This window comes from Equus asinus, chromosome 2 (genome assembly GCF_041296235.1).
Source record: "Equus asinus isolate D_3611 breed Donkey chromosome 2, EquAss-T2T_v2, whole genome shotgun sequence".
In the NCBI taxonomy this organism is placed as follows: Eukaryota; Metazoa; Chordata; class Mammalia; order Perissodactyla; family Equidae; genus Equus; species Equus asinus.
Genome location: NC_091791.1, coordinates 208,137 through 228,557, shown reverse-complemented (window position 1 = coordinate 228,557; position 20,421 = coordinate 208,137). Strand labels below are relative to the sequence as shown.

At 49.8% G+C, this 20,421-nt stretch overlaps 1 protein-coding gene across 1 annotated transcript; it reads left to right on the top strand.

Annotated features, from left to right (window-relative positions):
- The first annotated feature begins 4,492 nt into the window (after positions 1 to 4,492).
- Positions 4,493 to 16,124, top strand: CYP2E1 (cytochrome P450 family 2 subfamily E member 1). Its single transcript, XM_014856893.3, has 9 exons — positions 4,493 to 4,715; positions 5,699 to 5,858; positions 9,073 to 9,222; positions 9,557 to 9,717; positions 10,074 to 10,250; positions 11,359 to 11,500; positions 14,075 to 14,262; positions 14,754 to 14,895; positions 15,706 to 16,124. Exons 1-9 carry the CDS (start codon positions 4,539 to 4,541, stop codon positions 15,888 to 15,890), a joined length of 1,482 nt encoding a protein of 493 aa, XP_014712379.1. The 5' UTR covers positions 4,493 to 4,538; the 3' UTR covers positions 15,891 to 16,124.
- The last annotated feature ends 4,297 nt before the right edge of the window (positions 16,125 to 20,421 follow it).

Below are 20,421 nucleotides of genomic sequence, written 5' to 3'. Positions count from 1 at the left end.
CAAAAGTAAAATTAAGAAAATAATTCCATTTATAATAGCATTAAAAAACAAAGTACTTAGGAATAAATTTAATAAAAGAAGGATAAAACCTGAACGTGAAAACTACAAAATATCATTGAAAGAAAATGAAGAAGATCTTAATAAATGGGCAGACATTCTATCTCCGTGATCAGAAGACGTAGCATCGGTGAGCGGCTGTTATGGGCTGAACCATGTCCCTCAGGAAATCCGTATGCTGGAGCTCTAACCCCAGGACCTCAGAATGCGGTTGTATTTGGAGATAGAGCCTTTAAAGAGGTGATGAAGTTAAAATGAGACCATTAGGGTAGCCCTAATCCAATGTGACTGGTGTCCTTAGAAGAAGAAGAGATGAGGACACACAGAGAGAGACACCTGGGGGGCAGATGCTCAGAGGAGAGCCCATGTGACAAGGCTGCAAGAGGGTGGCCACCTACCTGCGTGCCGAGGAGAGAGGGCTCAGAAGAACCCATCTCTAACATTGACCTCAGGCTTTTGGCCTCTGAAAGTTGTGTAAGAAACGACTTTCTATGGTTATGCCACCCAGTCTACGGGGCTTCGTTATGGCAGCCCCAGCAGACAAACACAGATGTCAATACCCCTAGAACTGAGAGAGTGTTTATTTTAATCCCTACCAAAATCCAAGTTGTCTTTTTTGCAGAAACGGACAGTGTGGTCCTAAAATTCATATGGAAATTCAAGGGACTCAGAATAGCTTAAAAAAATCTTTAAAAATAACAACTAACTTGGAGGACTCACTTCCGATTTTAAAGCTTACTATAAAGCTACAGTTACCAAGACACTGTGGTCCTGGCATAAGGATACACATACAGACTAATGGAATGGAACTGAGAGTCCGGAAACAGCCCTCAAATCTTTGGTCAGTTCATTTTCGACAAGAGTGCCAAGACAATCGGCACTCAGACTGGAAAGGAATGAGTAAAATTATGTCTATTTGTAGATGACATAATCTTGTAGATAGAAAATCCTCAGGCATCTACAAAAAAAAAAAAACCTATTAGAACTAATAAATGAGTTCAGCAAAGTTGTAGGTCAACATACAAAAGGCAAGACAATGAGCACTCTTGGGGCTTTCTCCACTGCAGAAATGGTCTTTTCAACAAATGGTGTTGGTGCAGCAGAATATCCATATGCAAAAGAATGCAAGTGGACCCTACCTCACAACATATACAAATCTTAATTCAAAAAGGATCACGGACTTACGGGAAAACCTGAGAGTAAATCTTTGTGACCTTGGACCAGGCAGTGGTTTCTTAGGTATAAACCAAAAGCACAAGTGACAGAAGAAACAATAGATCAATTGGACTTCATCAAAATTTAAACCTTTTGTGCTCAGAGGACATGACCAAGGAAGTAAAAAGACAACCCACAGAAGGGGAGAAAATATTTACAAATTATATATCTGACAAGGGACTTGTATCCAGAGGAAGCCGTTCAGGCACAGCTCTTCTGAAGCGCACTTTTCCCTTGGAGCTGTCAGTGCTCCTGGCTTTCCTACAACATATTGTCCTCTGTGCCATTAACAGCATTGCGGGGGAGCCTTTTAGAAAAGGTCTCTGCTAGTCTCCCAGGACTTCGTTTCAAGTCTGCATGCAATATTGTGACTTAGATAATATATTTGGTCATTTAAATGACCAAAATATATTTCTCATGTATATTTGGTCTTTATCCCCAGTTCCTGGCTCACAGAGCTCCCAAAACCCTCAGAATTCCCTAAGTGTTGAGAGTGATAAGGGTGTCTTTTGTTGTGTTAATGAGGTGACTTTTGAAAGCAGCTAAGGGTGGGGGTGGTTACTGATGGAGATACCCGTGTGATTAGAGGGTTGGAACTTTCAGTTCCACCTCTGACTTCCGGGGAGGGGAGGGGCTGGAGGTTGAGTTCAATCACCACTGGCCACGGTTTAATCAATCGTTCCTGTGTAATGGCGCCTCCACACAAACCCAAAAGGACTGGGTTCGGAGAGCTTTCTGCTTGGTGAACACGTGGAGGTGCTGGGAGAGTGGCTCACCTGCAGAGGGCCAGGAAGCTCCACACCCCTTCCCACACCCCTTCCCCTATGCATCTCTCCCATCTGGTCGATCCTGAATTATATCCTTTCATAATAAACCCGTGATCTAGTAAGTAAAATGTTTCTCTGAGTTCTATGAGCCATTCTGGCAAGTTAATTGAACCCGAGAAGGGGGTCGTGGGAACCTCTGATCTATAGCCAGTCTATCAGAAACACAGGTGACAACATGGACCTACAGCTGGCGTCTGAAGTGGGGATGGGGCAGTCTTGCAGGACTAAGCTGTGGAATCTGACTCCATCTCTGGGTACATAGTGTCAGAATTGAGTTGAATTTTCAGACACCTGCTGGTGGGTAAGATTTGCTTGTTGGTGTGGGAGGAACCCCCTCCTCACCGCTGGAATTGAGTCTCAGAACCCAAAAGAAAGTCACTGCACTAATTCTGCAGGTGTGGGAGCCGTGGCAGCGAGAGGCCAGCGCACAGGAGTTCTGTTGTCAGTGCACTTCAACCCAGATACTCGTTTACATTTCCCTGTGAAATGTATGCGCAAGACTGACTCATGGAATTAAAGTGCAAAAGAAATCTTTTAGTAAGATCAAATCAAATAAAGATCAGAAATAATAAAAAAGAAATGTCAGCATTATTTCTTTCTTAATGGGACTTGAAATAAGGAAGCCACCTCTGTGGGGAGAGTCTGGACTCTTGCTTTTTGCTTCATCCCGTTCTCTGTTGTTTGAATGTGTTTCAAGGAGTAAGTCGTACTTTCCTAATTAAGATAATCTTTCTAATCTTTATAAACAATTGTTTCAATTTAATAAAGCCTCTCCATATTGTTTTACTAGTGAGTTCTATCAAGATTTCAAAGTCCAGATAAGTCCCCCAATTTAAAGTTTCTTCAACAGTCAAGAGAGCACTTAAATTGTTTCTAGAGTTAGCACAATTCCTACACGAGAACTAATAAAACACAAGACTCTGCAACCCAATTTTATTTATGGATGTAAATGCAGCACGGCTAAGTATGCTATTAATGAGCTGACTCCATCAGCTGTGACAGGGTGGCTCCTTGTCAACAGTGAGGACCTGGGCTCTGATGGGCTGTAAGGCTTTCATGGGAAACAATGTTTCAGTCCAGCATCAACCAGCAGGTTTAAGAAGAAAAATCATAAGACTGTCTCAATTAAAAAGATGTTATCATTATCTCAACACTCATCTCTGCTAAATACTCTTGGTTAACTAGAGAAAGAAGAAAATTGTCCCAGGATGAGTGTCTCTTTGCCACAAAACAACCAACAACAGATGTGATGAAGAGCCTGGAAAAGTACCCCATTCCTGCCAGGCGCTAGGCAAGGGCGCTCCCGTCATCTCAGTTAGCCAACATTGTCCTAGAAGGCCCAGGCAATTGAAACAGATGCAACACAAACAGAAAGGCCTTGCTTCTGAAAAGAAGTACTCAAAACAAGTCATTATTTCCAAACACGTGTTCCTGTGTTGAGAATTTGATGTTGTCTGGGCACCCAGCAGCTTCATGACCGGGGACCTAGAATAGTGGTGCCTGGCCCCAGACCACGGCTCCACCCCTGTGAGTCCAGCTCCCCAGCACCTGCCATGGGCTCCCTCCCCAGGATGCACACACTCAGATGAGCTGCACACGTGCACCTATTCTCAGCCAATGGGAGCCACGAGGCCCACCTCACACACATCCTATCCTCACCCCAACCAGTCAGGGCTTGAATTCTAGTTCGAGGGGTGGCTGACTATGCTCCTCCCTCGGGCACCAGCAGGAGGGACCACCAAGCACGAGAAGTGCTATGTGGACCTCGATGGGTGTCTGTCCAGGCCAGCCTGGCTGGGTGAAAGAAGAGGGTAGAGGGGTCAAGACGACTCAGCCTCCATCCTGAGGAATGGACCCTGCCAGCCACATTGGCCCCTGGAAGGGGAAAGCAAGAGCAAGTTCAACTGGGACAGGACCCGAGGTCTGACCAGTGATGTCGATTCCCAGTTCAAGAGGCACAGAACACTAGAGGAGGGCAAAGACCCCCAAAACTCCTGCCAGAGGTCAATACCCCTTCATTGATGTGGCCTTACATAAATCCTACCCCAAACAAACACATGCAAACAAAACCTGAATGCTCCTTGTCCAATTAGGGTCAAAGAAGATGACGGTCCCGCACCCCACATTCTGACCTATGGGTTGGTGGAGCTCCCTAGGTGCTGTGTTTACCGGCATTGGTACTGGTGCCAGCAACCGGTGTTGACAGAGCCCAGGCATTGTCAGAGGGGTGCCTGGATGGAGCTTCTAAGAGGCAACTGCTACAGGAATCAGCCTTGAAACAGTGGGCCAACAATAGTTAATAATGAACTAAGATCTTGGGCCAGAGGAAAAAGAAGATGGCATTGGTCAGCTGGTCACCCTCTTTCTCAAGGATGCATTATAAAAGCTTTGCCTTTCCACGGGAGCATCCCCAGAAGTCGGCAGAGATCCCAAAGCACCATGGCTGCCCTGGGCATCACGGTGGCCCTGCTGGTGTGGGTGGCCACCCTGCTGCTCATCTCCATCTGGAAGCAGATCTACAGCAGCTGGAACCTGCCCCCTGGTCCTTTCCCACTGCCCATCATTGGGAATCTTTTCCACTTGGACCTCAAGAATATTCCCAAGTCCTTCACCAGGGTAAGAGAAATACTGGTGATTTCAGGGACGAGAATTTAGGGATTAGATGTAATATGTGTGCCTTCACTCATTGTCAGACAAGTTGTTATTCAATACCCGCCTGTTATTAATTAACTACAGTAACAGTAACATCCAGGAGTGATGTTCAATATTTAGCTAGTGGTACACCTTGGGCACTGCATGCTCGAATGGGCATTGGCCATGGCTGGCCCTGGAGGCCCCTTGTCGCTAGGTGGGTTTTGAGGAAGCCGGTGTGGCCAGGGCAGCTGCTGTTTGCCATTGCAATGCAAGGAGAGCCATGCATTCACACTGGCTGGTGTCAACCTGCACCTCTCTATAGACACCAAAGAAGAGGGTAAAAAGCGAAATGTTTGACCAAATTACCCGGTACCTCCTACAACAATCATTGTGAACGTAGTGAATGAGCTAACAAATCTAAAAACTAAATGAGTTAGTAAACCTATTAAATGAGTTAATAAAAGAATGCCACAGGGCACAGGGCAGGCTTGGAAAGTATTTGTATCAAGGAGAGTGTTGATGGCGCTTCATGCACCTCAGAGGATAGGCTCAGTTGCGGGGGTCAGGACGGTGCCAGCTCCGGGTCCTCCTACAGCGCCCTGGGGTCCAGACCTTGACTGAGGACAGCAGACAGTGGGGTGATGGGTGGATGTGGGCAAAGGGGCCTCAGGGGCGGGACATTCAGGACGAGTTGGCCCACTGAGTTAATGGTGTCCAGGTGGGAGAGGAGTTAGGCACACCCAGATGTGTGTGGCCAAGTGTGCAGGTGTGCTGGCATCACGCTCCCTGCAGAAGAAAGCCTCTGTGGGAGAGTCTTCCAAGTCGGGCTGGATGAAGACCATCTTTCCCCAGATCCTTCTGGGTTCTCTTGGTCAACAGAGACGACTTTGGGGGTGAGTTGGAAGCACTGCCCTCTTCCTCCCCAAGTCCGCATGGTCTCACTCTGCTGCTTGCTGGTCTCACAGCTGGCAGAGCGGTACGGGCCGGTGTTCACCCTGTACCTGGGCTCGCGGCGTGTCGTGGTCATGCATGGCTACAAGGCCGTGAAGGAGGTCCTGCTCAACTACAAGAATGAGTTGTCCGGCAGGGGAGAAATCGCCGTGTTCCAGGCACACAAGGACAATGGTATGTCCCACTTCTTATAACACCCCCACAGAGGAGTAAGGGCAACAGGAGGGCCCAGCCGGTACTGAGACAACAGCACAGCAACAACACTGTAAAGATGGAAAGGAGGATAGATCCCCAGGCAGGTCAGGTGCTGGTCAGTGCGTCGGGTCATTCAATCAGTGCGCAGCATGCATTTTAATGAAAGCTAATACTTGAGACTTGTACCCAAAACGACCAGCAGGCAGTTGTTTACAGAGAAATATGACAGAGGAAGACGCTTCTGCTGGCTGAGCTGTGCCTCCTCCCACAGACCTTCCAGCCTCCACGGCCTCTCCCTCCTCTCTCTTTGCTGGGAGCTGTTTCCACTCACAGCTTCAACAGCTCCTGGTCTCGGGGCTCCATCCGCTGAGGTCCCCTCACCCATGATGGGCACAGAAACTCTGCTTGTCTGCAAGGCTTTGCTCAGCCGCAGTTCATGTCCTTCGCTGAGGGGCCTCCGATACCCACCTGGGGATGTTCTGAGACCCAGAAGTGTGCTGTGAAGGCAGCCCCAGCTCAGAATGAGACTTCCACATGACCCGTCTCCTCAGCCTCACCTCTCTTTCCTCTGCACCCCGTGTCTCCAGAACCCTGAGTTCCCCGTATCCATGAGACACACCTGTCTCCTCCTGTAGGGGGAAGAGAGTTAGGGTCTGGGGGTCTAACTGGTCTTTATCAGACTCCTGGCTTCAGACCCCACCTTCTGTGTCTCCTGGGAGGTCCTGGAGCCCATGGAGGACACCTGCTGGGTGGGGGCCCCCCTCCTCCTGGTCTCAGCTCGAGAGCTCTCTGCCCGGCCTGCTGCTCTCTCTGTCCTGTCCTCCGAGCTTACCTGCTTATTCTTTTCAGCTTGCTTACTGCCGTTTTAGTGAGATTCCAAAGCATATTAGAACAAACACTGTGTCCCGTCTACCCTCTGGAACTCGGAAGCCTCTACTTCTTCCTGAGGCAACTTTGGTGATGAACCGCTAGAAAACGTTTATCCATTTAATTTCAATTTTCAAATGACGTGCTTACAGTGGGCAGTGTTCTCACTTTACTTTCCCAGTCTACATTCCCGAAGTTATATCATGTCACAATCAATGGCATTTGTTTTCTCTCTTGGATATTGTGAGTTTGTGTTACTTCTTGGACTTGCCAAAGGCAAAACCAACCACCTCGGTCTTTGTCATTAACACAAGAGGAGCGTTACTGGAGGAGAGCCCCATGAGAGCAGTTCTGGGTCAAGGAACTCCATCTTAGCTCGGGGAGCCCTGACCTTCCATCCCTGGTCCACGTCATGGGCCCTTAATGCTGCCAGGCAGTGGCCAGCACTCACATTCTACAGGTTGGCCTCAATGGGACTTTGCTGCCTCCTGCCAGGGCCTCCAAAGTCCTACTTTTATATGTCCCACACAGCCCAGAGCTGACCCTGAAAATCAGCCAGGGCCTGGACGTGGGATGCATCTGGTCCCCCAGGAATGATGACATGAAGGTTCATTACTAGCGTAATATTGAGCAGGCTGCACAGGAACCGCACCCGTCATTCCAGTCACTCTGTATAGAGCGCCAAGAGAGCAGCCTCTGCTGTCTGTGTTCCAGCCTGCCCTGCGTCCCAAATAGTGCCGGCCCCTCTGGGGTCTCTCTCAGTCTCTCTGTCTCTGTCTCTTTCTCTTTCTCTCTGTCTTTCTGTCTCTCTATTGCTGTCTCTCTGGCTGTATTTCTGGCTCTCTCTTTGTCTCTGTCTCCGTCTCCGTCTCTCTGTCTCCCTCTCTGTCTTTATCTCCCTCTGTCTCTTTCTCTCTGTCTCTCTCTCTGCCTCTGTCTGTCTCTCTCTCCTCACATTTTCCTGTATCTCTCATTTGCTACACAATTCTTCCCAGTAACATGTTTAAATTAACTGCTTCTCTGCCCCTCCTTCCTCAACCACCAGGGTCCTCTTCCCCTGTCACAAACCCTTCAGGGTGGTCCACCGGCCGTTGTCTCCCTCCTTCCTTCCCTCCTGCCTTCTCTGGCCCTCAGGGCTCCAGGCATAGCTGACAGCTCTGCCCTTCCGACCTCCTCAGCACACAGTCTGTGGCCCCTCCCAGCCCCTCGCTCATCCACCCTGTGTCCTGGGTCAGTGTGTCTTCTCCCAGTGACTTGAGACGTCGGAGCTGCTGGAGGCTCAGCTGGGCTGATCCCATAGAAATGTGCGTGTTTGGACCGTCTTTCCCACAGGTTCCCTCTTGGGCTGCCAGGCCACATCTCCAGCCTGCCCTCAGCATGGTACGCAGGGTCCCACAGGAATCTGAAGCTCAGCGCAAATAGTCCTGAACTCAGGACGCTGGTGTCCAGTCCCCCACCAAGGTCACCAGGGTCTTTCACTTAGTGAACAGCATCTCTACATGGCAGCCTCGACGCCACCTGCGCTTGTGCTCACATGTGCCCAGCGAGCAGTCATGCTGTCCCTTCCCTCGCCTGTCTCCACGGCAACCGCTTCTTGCCCTCAAGCTTCTTCTCCTGACTCCATAGGGTGCTTCCCCCTCAGCCACTCAGGCATCCTTTTAGGGTAGAACTGACACTCTCAGCCCGGCAAGCGCAGACCACCCTGCTCCCCACCTCACCTCAGCTCCTCCCCGCCCCTCTCAGCCCAGCCAGACTTCTTTCCAGAATGTCCCATGCCCGGCCCTGCTCGGACCTCTGCGTGCACGTGGAAGGGTCTTCCCAAATCCGATGGCCTGCTTGGTTGGGGAGCCATGTGACCCCTCGGATTCTAGTAAGGACACTTTCTGTGAAGCCACAGAGCTGCGTTGAGGTCTTAATAATGTGAGGGTTAAAAACCACAGAGAACAGAATGGCTTTTCAGGAATTTTGTCAACAGACAGGAAAGGGGTGGAAGGTTTCCTTGGTGGTCAGGTGAGGTTTTATTTCACACGGGGAAGACGCAAGGCAAAGTGGACAAAGAGAGAAAGTAAATACATGGCTTGAAGAAGAGAGTGCCCAGGAGAGGAGCGATGCGATGGAGAAAGCACAAGGCAAGCAGGGGCCGGAAAGGCTTCTCCCCAAACCCAGCAGCCCGGTGCCTGAGGCCGGCGCTGCTCTCTGCCTCTGCTCTGGTTCTAAGTGCTTCGGTCCCTCCCTGCGCCCCCAGAGCACACAGGCCTGTCTCATCCCACCCCTTCTCCCCACCTGGGCATTTTCAGTAACTCATCTGCGGCTCCCTCTTCTTCAGGAGTTATTTTCAATAATGGACCAAGCTGGAAGGACACCCGGCGGCTCTCCCTGACTATCCTCCGAGACTATGGGATGGGGAAGCAGCGCAACGAGGAGCGGATCCAGAGGGAAACCCACTTCCTGCTGGAGGCCCTCAGGAAGACCCAGGGTGGGTACAGCGCAGGCAGGACGGCTTCCTTGCCAGACCGCTGGGGGCAGCGCTGGCCTGGGCCCCTGATGGCGATTGCCAGCAAGAAGGTGGTGTTAATCCACAGACACCATTTTACAAGTCGGGTTTCCTCCAGGTCTTGGGGGAGTAGGAGTGGTGATCCAGTGTGTCACCGTTATGTCCTGAGTAACTGAAAAGAGACCCGAACAGGTTCAAACATTCACTGTCTTCTGTTCATCATCAGTTTTCAGTGTGTCTTCTCACAGGCTTGGTAAATGCCGGTGGGGAGGCTGAGTCGCGTGTGAAGGGCTCTGACAGCTCACTCGTTTTCCAGGCCAGCCCTTCGACCCCACCTTTGTCCTTGGCGGCGGGCCCTTCAACGTCATCGCCGACATCCTCTTCCACAAGCACTTTGACTATGAGGACAAGACGTGTCAGAGGCTGATGCACTTGTTCAACGAGAACTTCTACCTGCTCAGCACCCCCTGGCTCCAGGTGAGGCCTCACTCCTTCCTCAGGAGTCTGCGCTCGTCTTCAATCGCACAGATTCTGTTAGAGCCAGAGAGCCTGCGTATTCCTTCTGGAGACATCTGTGGGGCCAGCGTCCCCCTTGCTAACCTGTTAGGGACTCACCGTGTCACTTTTTAACATCTGTCCCCACTAGACACGTGACATGCGTGCCCATGAACGTGTCCCCCATGGGCAAGCGCAGCCCGGCCAGGTGGTGCTCAGAAGGCGCCTCGGTAGCCGTGGCCACAGCTCTGGGTCTGGAGGAAGGTGTTAGCCCAGCACACAGAACATGTTGCCTCTGGAAAAAACATAGTAAGATAATCTCCCCCCTCTCTCTGTAGGCTTATAATTATTTTTCAACCTATCTGCGCTACCTGCCTGGAAGCCATAGAAAAGTAATGAAAAATGTGTCTGAAATTAAAGAGTTTACTTCAGAAAGAGTGAAGGAGCACCATAAGTCACTGGACCCCAACTGCCCCCGAGACTTCACCGACAACCTGCTCATGGAAATGGAGAAGGTACCATTGCAACACACTGACTTGCAGACGCCAGGCAACACCAAGCACTTGGCCGTTATGAGATGGGTTTTCTGGAGGGGGGTGCATTTTTCAGATTTATGTTGTGACCTGCACTGCTGGTGTCCAGACTGCCCACCTGGTGGATTTTGATGCTCTCAGTTGCACACAAACACACTGGCTTTAGCACAACCACCACATGCTGCTCCCATACATGTCGAGAGACAGCCAGCCTGCCTGGCTGACCTTAATGACCACTGTACCGTACACCACGCTGGCCAACAGACGGTCTTCCTTGGGGAACCCCTCAGGGGGCTGTGGGATGGGGTGAGTGGGTCCCTCACATCGGCTTCTTCCGAGCCATGCTTCTTAACCATTTCTGGCCGACTGACAATGACCATGCCTCATCTGGGGAGAGGTCCTCTGTGTTCCGCGTCAGCATGGAAACCGCAAATTGTGCATGACAACAGGCCCACCCAGCATCATCTGCCTGATGGCCCCCCAGGCCCCCCCCGCCACCCGAGATCAGGGGAGCTTTTTCTCTTTCCTTTGGCATCACTGCAGCTCCAGAACAGCAGGTGGATTTCACGCCTGATTCCCCTGGGTAACTCCCCCAGATTGTCTGAGAATCTCCTCTGTCAGTGGGGCCCCTCACTGCACCCAGCTGTCTGGCTTCCTGGTGACTTCCTGTCTCCTGGGACCCAAAGCTGCTGAACATGGGGACAGAAAGAGGCCAAGGGCAGCCCCTGCAGTTTTGGGTTGTTAGCAGAGGCTGCACACTCCACCCTGGGCTGCTGGAGGTCATGACACAGGACCTGGGGAGCCTCACCCCCCAGGACGGCCCTCAATGCTTAGAACCAGCACAGAACCCCACGGCCTGGGTTGGGGGCAGAGTCCTGCCCAGGGCCAGTGTTCTGGGAGCCTCGGTTTCCCCCACTGTGCAATGGAGATGATCGTGTCTCCGAGGGACAGCCTCGTGCACACCTGCCCCTTCCTCTCTGTGGAGCTGACAGGGCTGCCAGGTTCTCTTCTGCCGAAGGAGACAAGGGTCTGTTTCTCATCTGTTTGAAGACGTCCCCTTATTGAACCCACCTGTCGCTAACATCCGCAGGAGAAACACAGTGCGGAGCCCCTGTTTACGTTGGAAAACATCACTGTGACCACGGCTGACATGTTCTTTGCGGGGACAGAGACCACCAGCACCACGCTGAGATACGGGCTCCTGATTCTCTTGAAACACCCGGAGGTTGAAGGTACGCCAAATAACAGGCGAGGACGCCAGGGCGCGCGCAGTCGCACCTGGATGATCGCCTGGAGCGTTTAGGCTTCAGCTGTCCGTCTGCTAAATGGAAACTGATGTTGCTTGTGAACCTTTGCGGGAATGACACTGGGATGACGGGATAAATCCTTTGAGGGGTCGTGCTCTTGTACATGATGGGCACCTGGCCCTCTTGAACACTGGTCCTCCCACACCCCCACTGAAACACCCCTGATTGTAGAAAGAAAACAACACCAGAGTGGAGAAATGCAGTGCTGTCTGCATTCTGCTCCACAGGATAACCTATTTATGACAGTGAGAACAGCGTGCACATTATCCCTGAGTGAGACCTGCTTTCTCAGCAGAGCAGGGAGACAGGGCAGGGCAGGCAAGGCCCTCCTGCCATAACTTACCCTACTGGAAGAAAGAGGATCAGAAGAAAGAAGCCCAAGGGAGAAGCATTCCAAGGCTGCCTGCTGCCCTGGCCCCCTTTGCTCCTGCTGGGGGCTCCTCCCCAGCACCTGGGTCAGGTGGGACTCAGGGTGCCCTGGAGGAGAAGGCGTGGCTTCAGGGGCCACATGTGCAAAGTGTCATCCACTAGAAGCACCCACATGGGCCAAGTAGAGGCAATGTGAGGGGCACCAATATGTTAACAGGCCAGTCCGTTCAAACGTCCAGGGAAAGAGAAAGGAAGGGAGCCACCGCCTGGGGCGAGGGTGCCCTCAGCGGCCAGTGCCGAGGCCTAGAGCCCCTGCCTCTCACTGGGCTTGGTGCAAAGCTAGGGCTGTCCCTGCTCCAAGGAGTTCCTCACCAGCTGAGCCACTCTTGCTGCTGCTGACAATAATTTGGCTCCTGCTGCTTACAGTGCTCCATAAGGGGACACCCTTTAATACACTGCATTCTTGAGGGTGGATACAGGATATGAAGTCATTCCCCCAAGAACATGGATACATGACCTGTCCAGGATCAGACCTGGTCCATCTGACTCCAAAGCCTTGGCTTTTTCTGTCTCACAGAAAGGGGAAGGGGAAGGAGCCGAAAGTCCACAGGATTGGCAGTTTCACAGGTCTGGCAGTTCTAGCAGAGCTTCTGACCACTCTGTGCTAGGGGAACTGTAGACTCAAAAAACGCTGTATGTCATTAATGGTGAGGAATTTCCAATATAGAGAAAAAGACAGAAAATAAACATGACTGACCCTCATACATCCATTGCCAAACTTAACGTGTATTAACATCTTGCAGTGTTTTCTTCAGAGCCCTTGAAAAGAAAACAGGTTGCAGAGCCAGCCGAAGCCCCTCCTCATGGCCCCTGAGACTTGTCAATGTCCTAGGACGGTTATGTGTCATCCCCGTGCACGACTTCTTGTATTTAACACTCACTAAGCATCAGCATACAATCCATGGTGTTGCATGTGTTTTACATTTTTACCTGGGTTCCATACTGTACATAACTTTACAGTTCACTCCACACATTAAAAGGCCCACAGGAAACCTCAGACTCAGAGTGGCCAAGCAACTTGTTAAAGGTTGCTCTTACCTCTGCCAGAAAGAGAGAGACTCCCAGACTCCTGCTTCCAAGTCCTTCAAGCAGTAGTCTGTGCTTGTCTGTTTCTGCCGTTCTGCCTTCACCTTCATACTTCTTAGAAGCATGCAATGAACCAGCCTGGGGTAATAATTAACACAGAGCTTTCCCTCCAACTACAGATCTTCCTCGACTTACAGTGGGGTTACGTTCTGATAAACCCACCGTAAGCTGAAAATATTTTAAGTGGAAAGTGCATTTAATCCACCTAACCTACCGAACATCATAGCTTAGCCTAGCCTACCATAAACGGGCTCAGAACACTTTCATTAGCCTACAGTTGGGCAAAGTCATCTAACACAAAGCCTATTTTATAACAAAATGTTGAATATCTCATGTAATTTATTGAATACTGTACTGAGAGTGAGAAACAGAATGGTTGGATGGGGACAGAATATTTTCAGTGTATCAGTTGTTTTCCATTGAGATCGCGGGACTGACTGAGAGCTGTGGCTGCTGCCAGTGCCCAGCATTGTGAGAGAGGATCGTACTGCAAATTGCCAGCCTGGGAAAAGATCAAAATTAAAAATTTGAAGTATGGTTTCTACTGAATGTATATTGATTTCGCACCATCATAAAGTTGTAAAATTGTAAGTTGGGAACCATCTGTAGAGATTTCCAAGAGCCTTTTGTCATTTTCCTCTCCTACTTTAAGGCAAGAACCAGATTAGCCATGATCAGCTAAGATAACAGAAGCCAAAACATGCTGTAGACTCTAAATAACCTCATAGAGCTTAGCACTTACTGACACTTGTGGAGGACTTATCCAATAATCCAAAGGACCTGGGCACCCTGAAGCACTGCTTACGGTGCTCCATAAACATCTATTGGGTGGATGGATGGGTGGGTGGATGGGTGGGTCAGTGGATGGATGGATGGACGCGTGGATGTTTAGGTGGATGGATGGATGAGTGGAGGGACAGGTGGGTGGATGTTGAGCAGCCTGGAGTTAATCCTTTTACATTCATTCCACTCATATCTGGGCAGAGAAACTTCATAAAGAGATTGACAGTGTGATTGGGCCAAGCCGAATCCCTGCCTTCAAGGACAGACTAGAGATGCCCTACATGGATGCTGTGGTGCATGAGATTCAGCGATTCATCAACCTTGTGCCCTCCAACCTGCCCCATGTAGCAACCCAGGACACAGCGTTCAGAGGATATGTCATCCCTAAGGTCAGCTGTGAGCCTGGAGCGCACATCCTGAGCACCGCCCTCCCAGCTCATCAGCCAGCCCGCCAGGGAACGGGACGGGGGCATCCAAGGACACCACCTTTTGGCAGATGTGGCTGAAAGGTGGGAGCTGGGCTAGCACTCCCACTCTGCAGAGTCTGCTTCCCCAGCAGTCCTCACATGGACCTGGTGACCCTAGAAATTGAGAAAACCTGGAAAAAGGACTCCTCAGACAGTGCCTGGGGTTTGTGGTATATTCTAACACCAGAAATGAACAACAGTGACTCCAGCCTGGGCTACTCCTCTGAAAAGATGAGAGCTCTCATCACCCTCTGGCCCTGACCCCCAAATGCTTTCTTCCTAGTCCTTAAGGAAACAACTCCCCCAAGTGGAAACATACTATCTTGTATAAAGTAAATTTCAAAACACCCTTCTTCACTGGGGGCTTCCAGCTGAAAAATGTCACTGACTGAGACAGCCTTTGTTCCTTCTAGGGCACAGTCGTAATTCCGACACTGGATTCACTCTTGTATGACAACCAAGAGTTCCCTGATGCAGAGAAGTTTAAGCCAGAGCACTTTCTGAACGAAAACGGAAAGTTCAAGTACAGCGACCATTTCAAGGCATTTTCCGCAGGTAGGAAGAGTTCAAGAGTAGCAGCTTCTTGGGGAATTGCTCCTAATGCCTGCTCTCTGCTCCTCGCAGCGTCTTCCCTTATCCCGGATCCGCACCCCATCCCAAAGGTGATCTTCCATGTTCAGAGAGCTTAAGTGACTGTTTCACCAGGAGTCCTGGGACTGAGGGGTTACAGATGAATTATTTTCTCTGTAGAGTAGATACTTCACTCAGTGCTAAAACTCTTCATTTAACAGAACTTAGTGAAAACCTTTCAAAACTATATTACCTAATTCTCCATAATTTTAAACAAGGGTTACTAACAAAATCTAGCGTCTGGTTGCCTGGATTCACCCTAGGACCATCTAACCTTCCCTGGCTGTGACTCAGTGTCCCCCCCCCCGGCCCTTGGCCTACTTCCCAGGGTCTCCCCTCAGATGCTGCTGTGAGGGAAGATCATATAACCAACCTGATAGCCTTAACACCCATTGGTGGAGTGTTGGCTTCCAATGGCGGTCCCACTTTTACCTGTAGGACATGGGGGTGAGCCCTGCAGAGACCATTCTCCCAACCTAACGCAGGTTTCTGCAGCCGAGTCCTGGAGATTGAGGCCAGATGAAGGCTGGTCCCTGAACACATCTGTCGCTAGTACTCTTATACTGAAATCTACTCTGTGCTCCCTTTCAACGGGCAGAGAGGGGTCAACTCGGCTTTAGGATGACAGATTGGGCACAGCCTCCTCCCGCCCAGCTCTCCCTCTGCTGCCTCACCTGCAGCAATGCTGTCTCCTGAAGCTGCCTCAGTGTCTCATCAGTACTGTCTCACCTCCAGGAAAGCGCGTGTGCGTCGGAGAAGGCCTGGCTCGCATGGAGCTGTTTCTGTTCCTGACTGCCATTCTGCAGCACTTTAACTTGAAGTCTCTGGTTGACCCCAAGGATATTGACCTCAGCCCCGTCACGATTGGGTTTGGCAACATCCCACCCAATTACAAGCTCTGCATCATTCCCCGCTCGTGAGCACGAGGGACAGGTGCTCAGAAGACCCCTGGGCCCCTTGATGCCCTAGGGTTCCTGCCAGCGCCCACTCAGTGCCGCCAGGAAGACCCTCCCCTCACGGCTCAGTGAGTCAGGGCTCCACGGGGATCACTCGGCCGGAGAGGCTGCTTCCCAGAATCATTCTTCAGATAGAATTTGAAAGCAAAGTCCAAAAAAGATTGTGTAAAACCAATTAAACTAACTAAAGAAACTGAATTAGTTTGAGCCTATGTTGAGTTCTTGGAAACAATGTAAACAAGGCCTATCATTGTAGCTGAAACTCCCCTCTGCTGAAAAAGTAGAACTAGCCAGGCAGCAGAGTCACTATCTGTCATAAAGGTTTCACAAAAAAGAACATGGACACCATTTTGTAGTTAGGAAAAGAGGCAAATAATATGCCTTTAGAGGTTTCTTAGTTATGTCAAAAATGTATCCCCCACCATCTTTCCCAAGGGTATGAAGTCGTCCTTTGGGCTCACTATGAGCATCGTTCTGCGCCATGTTGTAAGATTAAAATATGTCTGAAAAGTCAACAGAGACATCTGTTATTGTCTCTTAATATTAAAATGTGACTTTGCAGGAGCCAGCCCCATGGCCTAGTGGTTAAGTTCAGCGTGCTCCACTTCAGTGGCCCAGGTTCGGTTCCCGGGTGCAGACCTACACCACTCGGTGGCTATGATGTAAGGACAACCCACATACAAAATAGAGGGAGACTGGCACAGATGTTAGCTCAGGGTGAATCTTCCTCAGCCAAAAAAAAAGTGCCCTGTTACCTGGAAGGAAAAACTCTAAGTCCATGAGGACCCCCGCATGAAATGAGACAGAAACAAGGAAATAATTAATCGTCTCAGTGAACTAAACCTTAATGTTGTAAAACAGAAGAGGAATTTGGAGCCAGAACCTGGTCCCCACCCAGCTGGCACACACCTAGAAGTCCTCTGTGTGCTCAGCCTTCATGCCTTGACTTCCTCACCAGCAAAACGGGCATGATAGAAGGCCTTGTCTACTGCATAGATGAGGGTGGACAGGTTAGGTGTGCAGAGCCCTCAGAACACTGAAAGTTCTAAGAAAGTGTTCCCGAGTGAGTCATGTCTCACAGCCAGCGGTGTAGCATCTTCCAATCTCCCTCTGACTGGCCCTCCTGTCTCCTCTTAGGAGGATCCCATGATAACATCGGGCCCACCCAGATAACCCAGGATAATCTCCCCATCCCAGGATCTTGAACTTAATCACATATTCAAAGTGCATTTACCATGTGAAGCACATATTCACAGGTTCTGGGATTAAGATGCAGATGTCATTGGGTATATTGTTCTGCCGACCACACCTTCCACCTCACACACCATGAGACACTACCAAAAACCAGCACTGACAGACTGGCAAACCAAGAAACTGCAGAGGACCAGCTGCCTCTGCTCTGAAAGGCCACTGTCACTCTCATCATCACACCAACTCAGCAGGAGATTATATGAAAATGTCTTTTCATTTGCTTTAGGGATTTCAGTTTGAGAGAATACCCTAGGAAAATTCTAAAGTACTCAAAGTCATGGAAGGAAGTTGGGAGGGAGACGGGGGGCCCTCTGAGTGTAGATGTCTAACTGATCCAGGCAATGGCATCTGGCTGTTAAGAGTCTCAGGTTGATTTCCTGTTCAGCACATCCAAAAACTGTGTATTCATGTGGTGGCTTCCCAAGCCTCAGCTATTGCAGGTCCTGCCTCTCCTCAAGGTGAGCACTGACCACGAGGTAATATTACCTTGGAGAATTAGTCTCAGCTTAAGAAATCCTCCACTGATCTGAACCATATTTGGCAAAAGGGGAAGAGATGGGGTCAATAGGAGTTGGGTGGACCAAGGGAGGGGAGGGAATGTCTCCGTCAGTTCTGGCTGCTCTAACAAATTGCCATGGACTGGTGTGTCCACTGAAATAAAGAGTATAGGTAAAGGTTCAATGAAGGAGTTTATTCCACAATCAAAGTGAAGAATTCGAATGCCAGGAAACAGCCCAACAGAGTATTCTGAGGCACTGCTCTGAGGTCTACAGAAGTGAGCGTAGTTTATAAACCTCCAAATAAAGCAGTGTCAGTGCAGCAGACAAGGGGCTGCAAGGTCGTTTAGACACAGGCCTGGGAGCCCTGCATGGCTGCCTCACAGCACAGCATGGATTTTTATTGTACCGACTTTGAGCCTGTGCAGCTCACTTGCTAGATTTGCATGTTAGACCAGGGAGAGGTGTCCCAGTCTCGTTTACAGGTGGCTTGTGTATTTCTCACAGTCTGGAGGCTGGAGCTTGAGATCAGGGTGCCAGCATAGTGGGGGTGAGGGCTGCACCCTCATGAACTAACGGCCTCCCAAAGGCCCCACCTTCTAGTACCATCATATCGGGATTAGGGTTTTAACACAAGAATTTGGGAGGACACAAACTTTCAGTCTATTGCATTCCACCCCTGACTTCCCAAATTCATGTCCTTACCACATGTGAAATACATTCATCCCATCCCAATGGCCCCGAAAGTCTTAATTTGTTGCAGTGTCAACTCTAAAGTCTGAAGTCCGAAGTCTCATCTAAATATCACCTAAACCACATGAGGGTGACACTTGAAGTATGATCCATCCTTAGGCAAAATTTCTTCCCAGCTGTGAACCTATGAAACCAGACAAGTTAGTGCTTCCAAAATATAGTGATTGACAGGCACAAGATAGACGTTTCTATTTGCAAAGGGAGAAATAGGAAAGAAGGAAGGGGTGACAGGTCCCAAGCAAGTGCAAACCCAGCAGAGTGAATCCAAGACCTTCAAGCCTGAGAACAAGCCTCTGTGACTTGAAGCTCTGCCCTCGGGACCCCGTGGGGCGGAGGACCTGCCCTGAAGCTCTGCTGGGAGGGTGGTGCCCCGAGGGCTCTGTCAGGCAGCCCCGCCCCAGGACTTTGGGCAGAGGCCATCTGGCCTGCTGAAAACAAGACACGTCTCCCCTTTGCAGCCTAGGAGGCAGCCCTGATGATTTCTGAATCGACACAAGAGTCACGTGTCCATCTTGAAGTACAGCACACTTCACGGCTCAATAGCTCCGTCGTCCCAAGACCTCTGCCAGCCTTTCATCATTCCTTCCCTCTCCTCCCCCTTCACTTCAAACTGGCAGTTTTCCTGCTGAGGCAGCTATTAACTCCTTGGTTCACACCCATTCTCATCTCCTTATCAAAGGGCTGCGTGGCCACACACTTAGTGTTCTCTTCTGAATATGCTTTCTGACTTTTTGCAAAATGCATAGGCTGAGAATTTCCTAAATATTTAAGTTCGAGTTCCTTTTTGCTTAATAATTCCTTCTTTAGGTCAGTTCTCTCTTCCTGCATCTTACTGTAAGCAGTCAGGAGGAGCCAATCCACTCCATGGGCACTTGGTTTAAAATCCACTCAGCTTTATATCCAATTTAATTTCCCGCAAATTCTGCCTTCCACAGAACACTGCAACCTGAACACAATTCAGCAAAGTTCTTTGTCACTTTATTACAAGGATTGCCTTTTCTCCATTGTCCAGTAATGTGTTCCCCATGACAGATAGAAATGGCAAGCAATAGGATGTCGACGAAAATAATCCATAACCAATCTATAAATGAAAATTTGGGAGAGTTTATTCTGAGCTGAAATCTGAGGACCATGGCCCGGGGCTTTTCTTCCCGAAGGAAGAAAGGGCACCAAAGAAGTGAGGTGTACAGAGTGGTTATATACCCCCATACAGGACGTTTCACATATGGTTGAGATGTCCCTCCCACAATAGTCACAAGATTGCCCTGTCGGCACAGCACTTGATGGACACAGCAGGTAGTGGGTCTGCTCTCTCAGAGGGCGTAGCAGGAGGCAAGTCTATTGTCTTGAGCTGGGTGGTCACAAGTGAGCACAGCAATCAGTTTCTAGCCTAAGGAAAGATGTTTAATCCTTAAAGAAATGCCAAGGTTGGGAGGGGGAGGGAAGTTGCACCTTTATCTCAAGGGCCTTTGCTCTTGCCATAGGGATCTCTAAAGCAGATATACAATGCATGCTCAACGGCTTCCGTCAGGCCCTTTTGGAAAGACAGGGTCAGACCGAATTAGGTTTACACCAAATGGCTTCCTCATATACTCCAATATATCCTATTGCTTGCCATTTTTATTTGTCAGGATCTATTTGAGTCTAGGAGGAAGCCATTTGGTGTAAACCTAATTTGGTCTGACTTTGTTTTTCCAAAAAAGACCTGACCGTCACCATTGAGCACGCATTGTATATCTGCTTTAAACATTTACTATGGCAAGAAGAAATGGCCTTAAGATAAAGGTGCAACTTCCCCCTCCGTTGGCACTTCCTTAAGGATAAGTATCTTTCCTTAGGATAGGAACTGATTGCTGTGCTCATTTGTGATCACCCAGCTCACCTGTGACCACCCAGCTCAAAACAACAGACCTGCCACCCTGCTGTGTCCACCGAGAGGGCAGACCTACCTGCTGGGTCCATCGATTGCTGTGCCGACAGAGCAGTCTCACGAC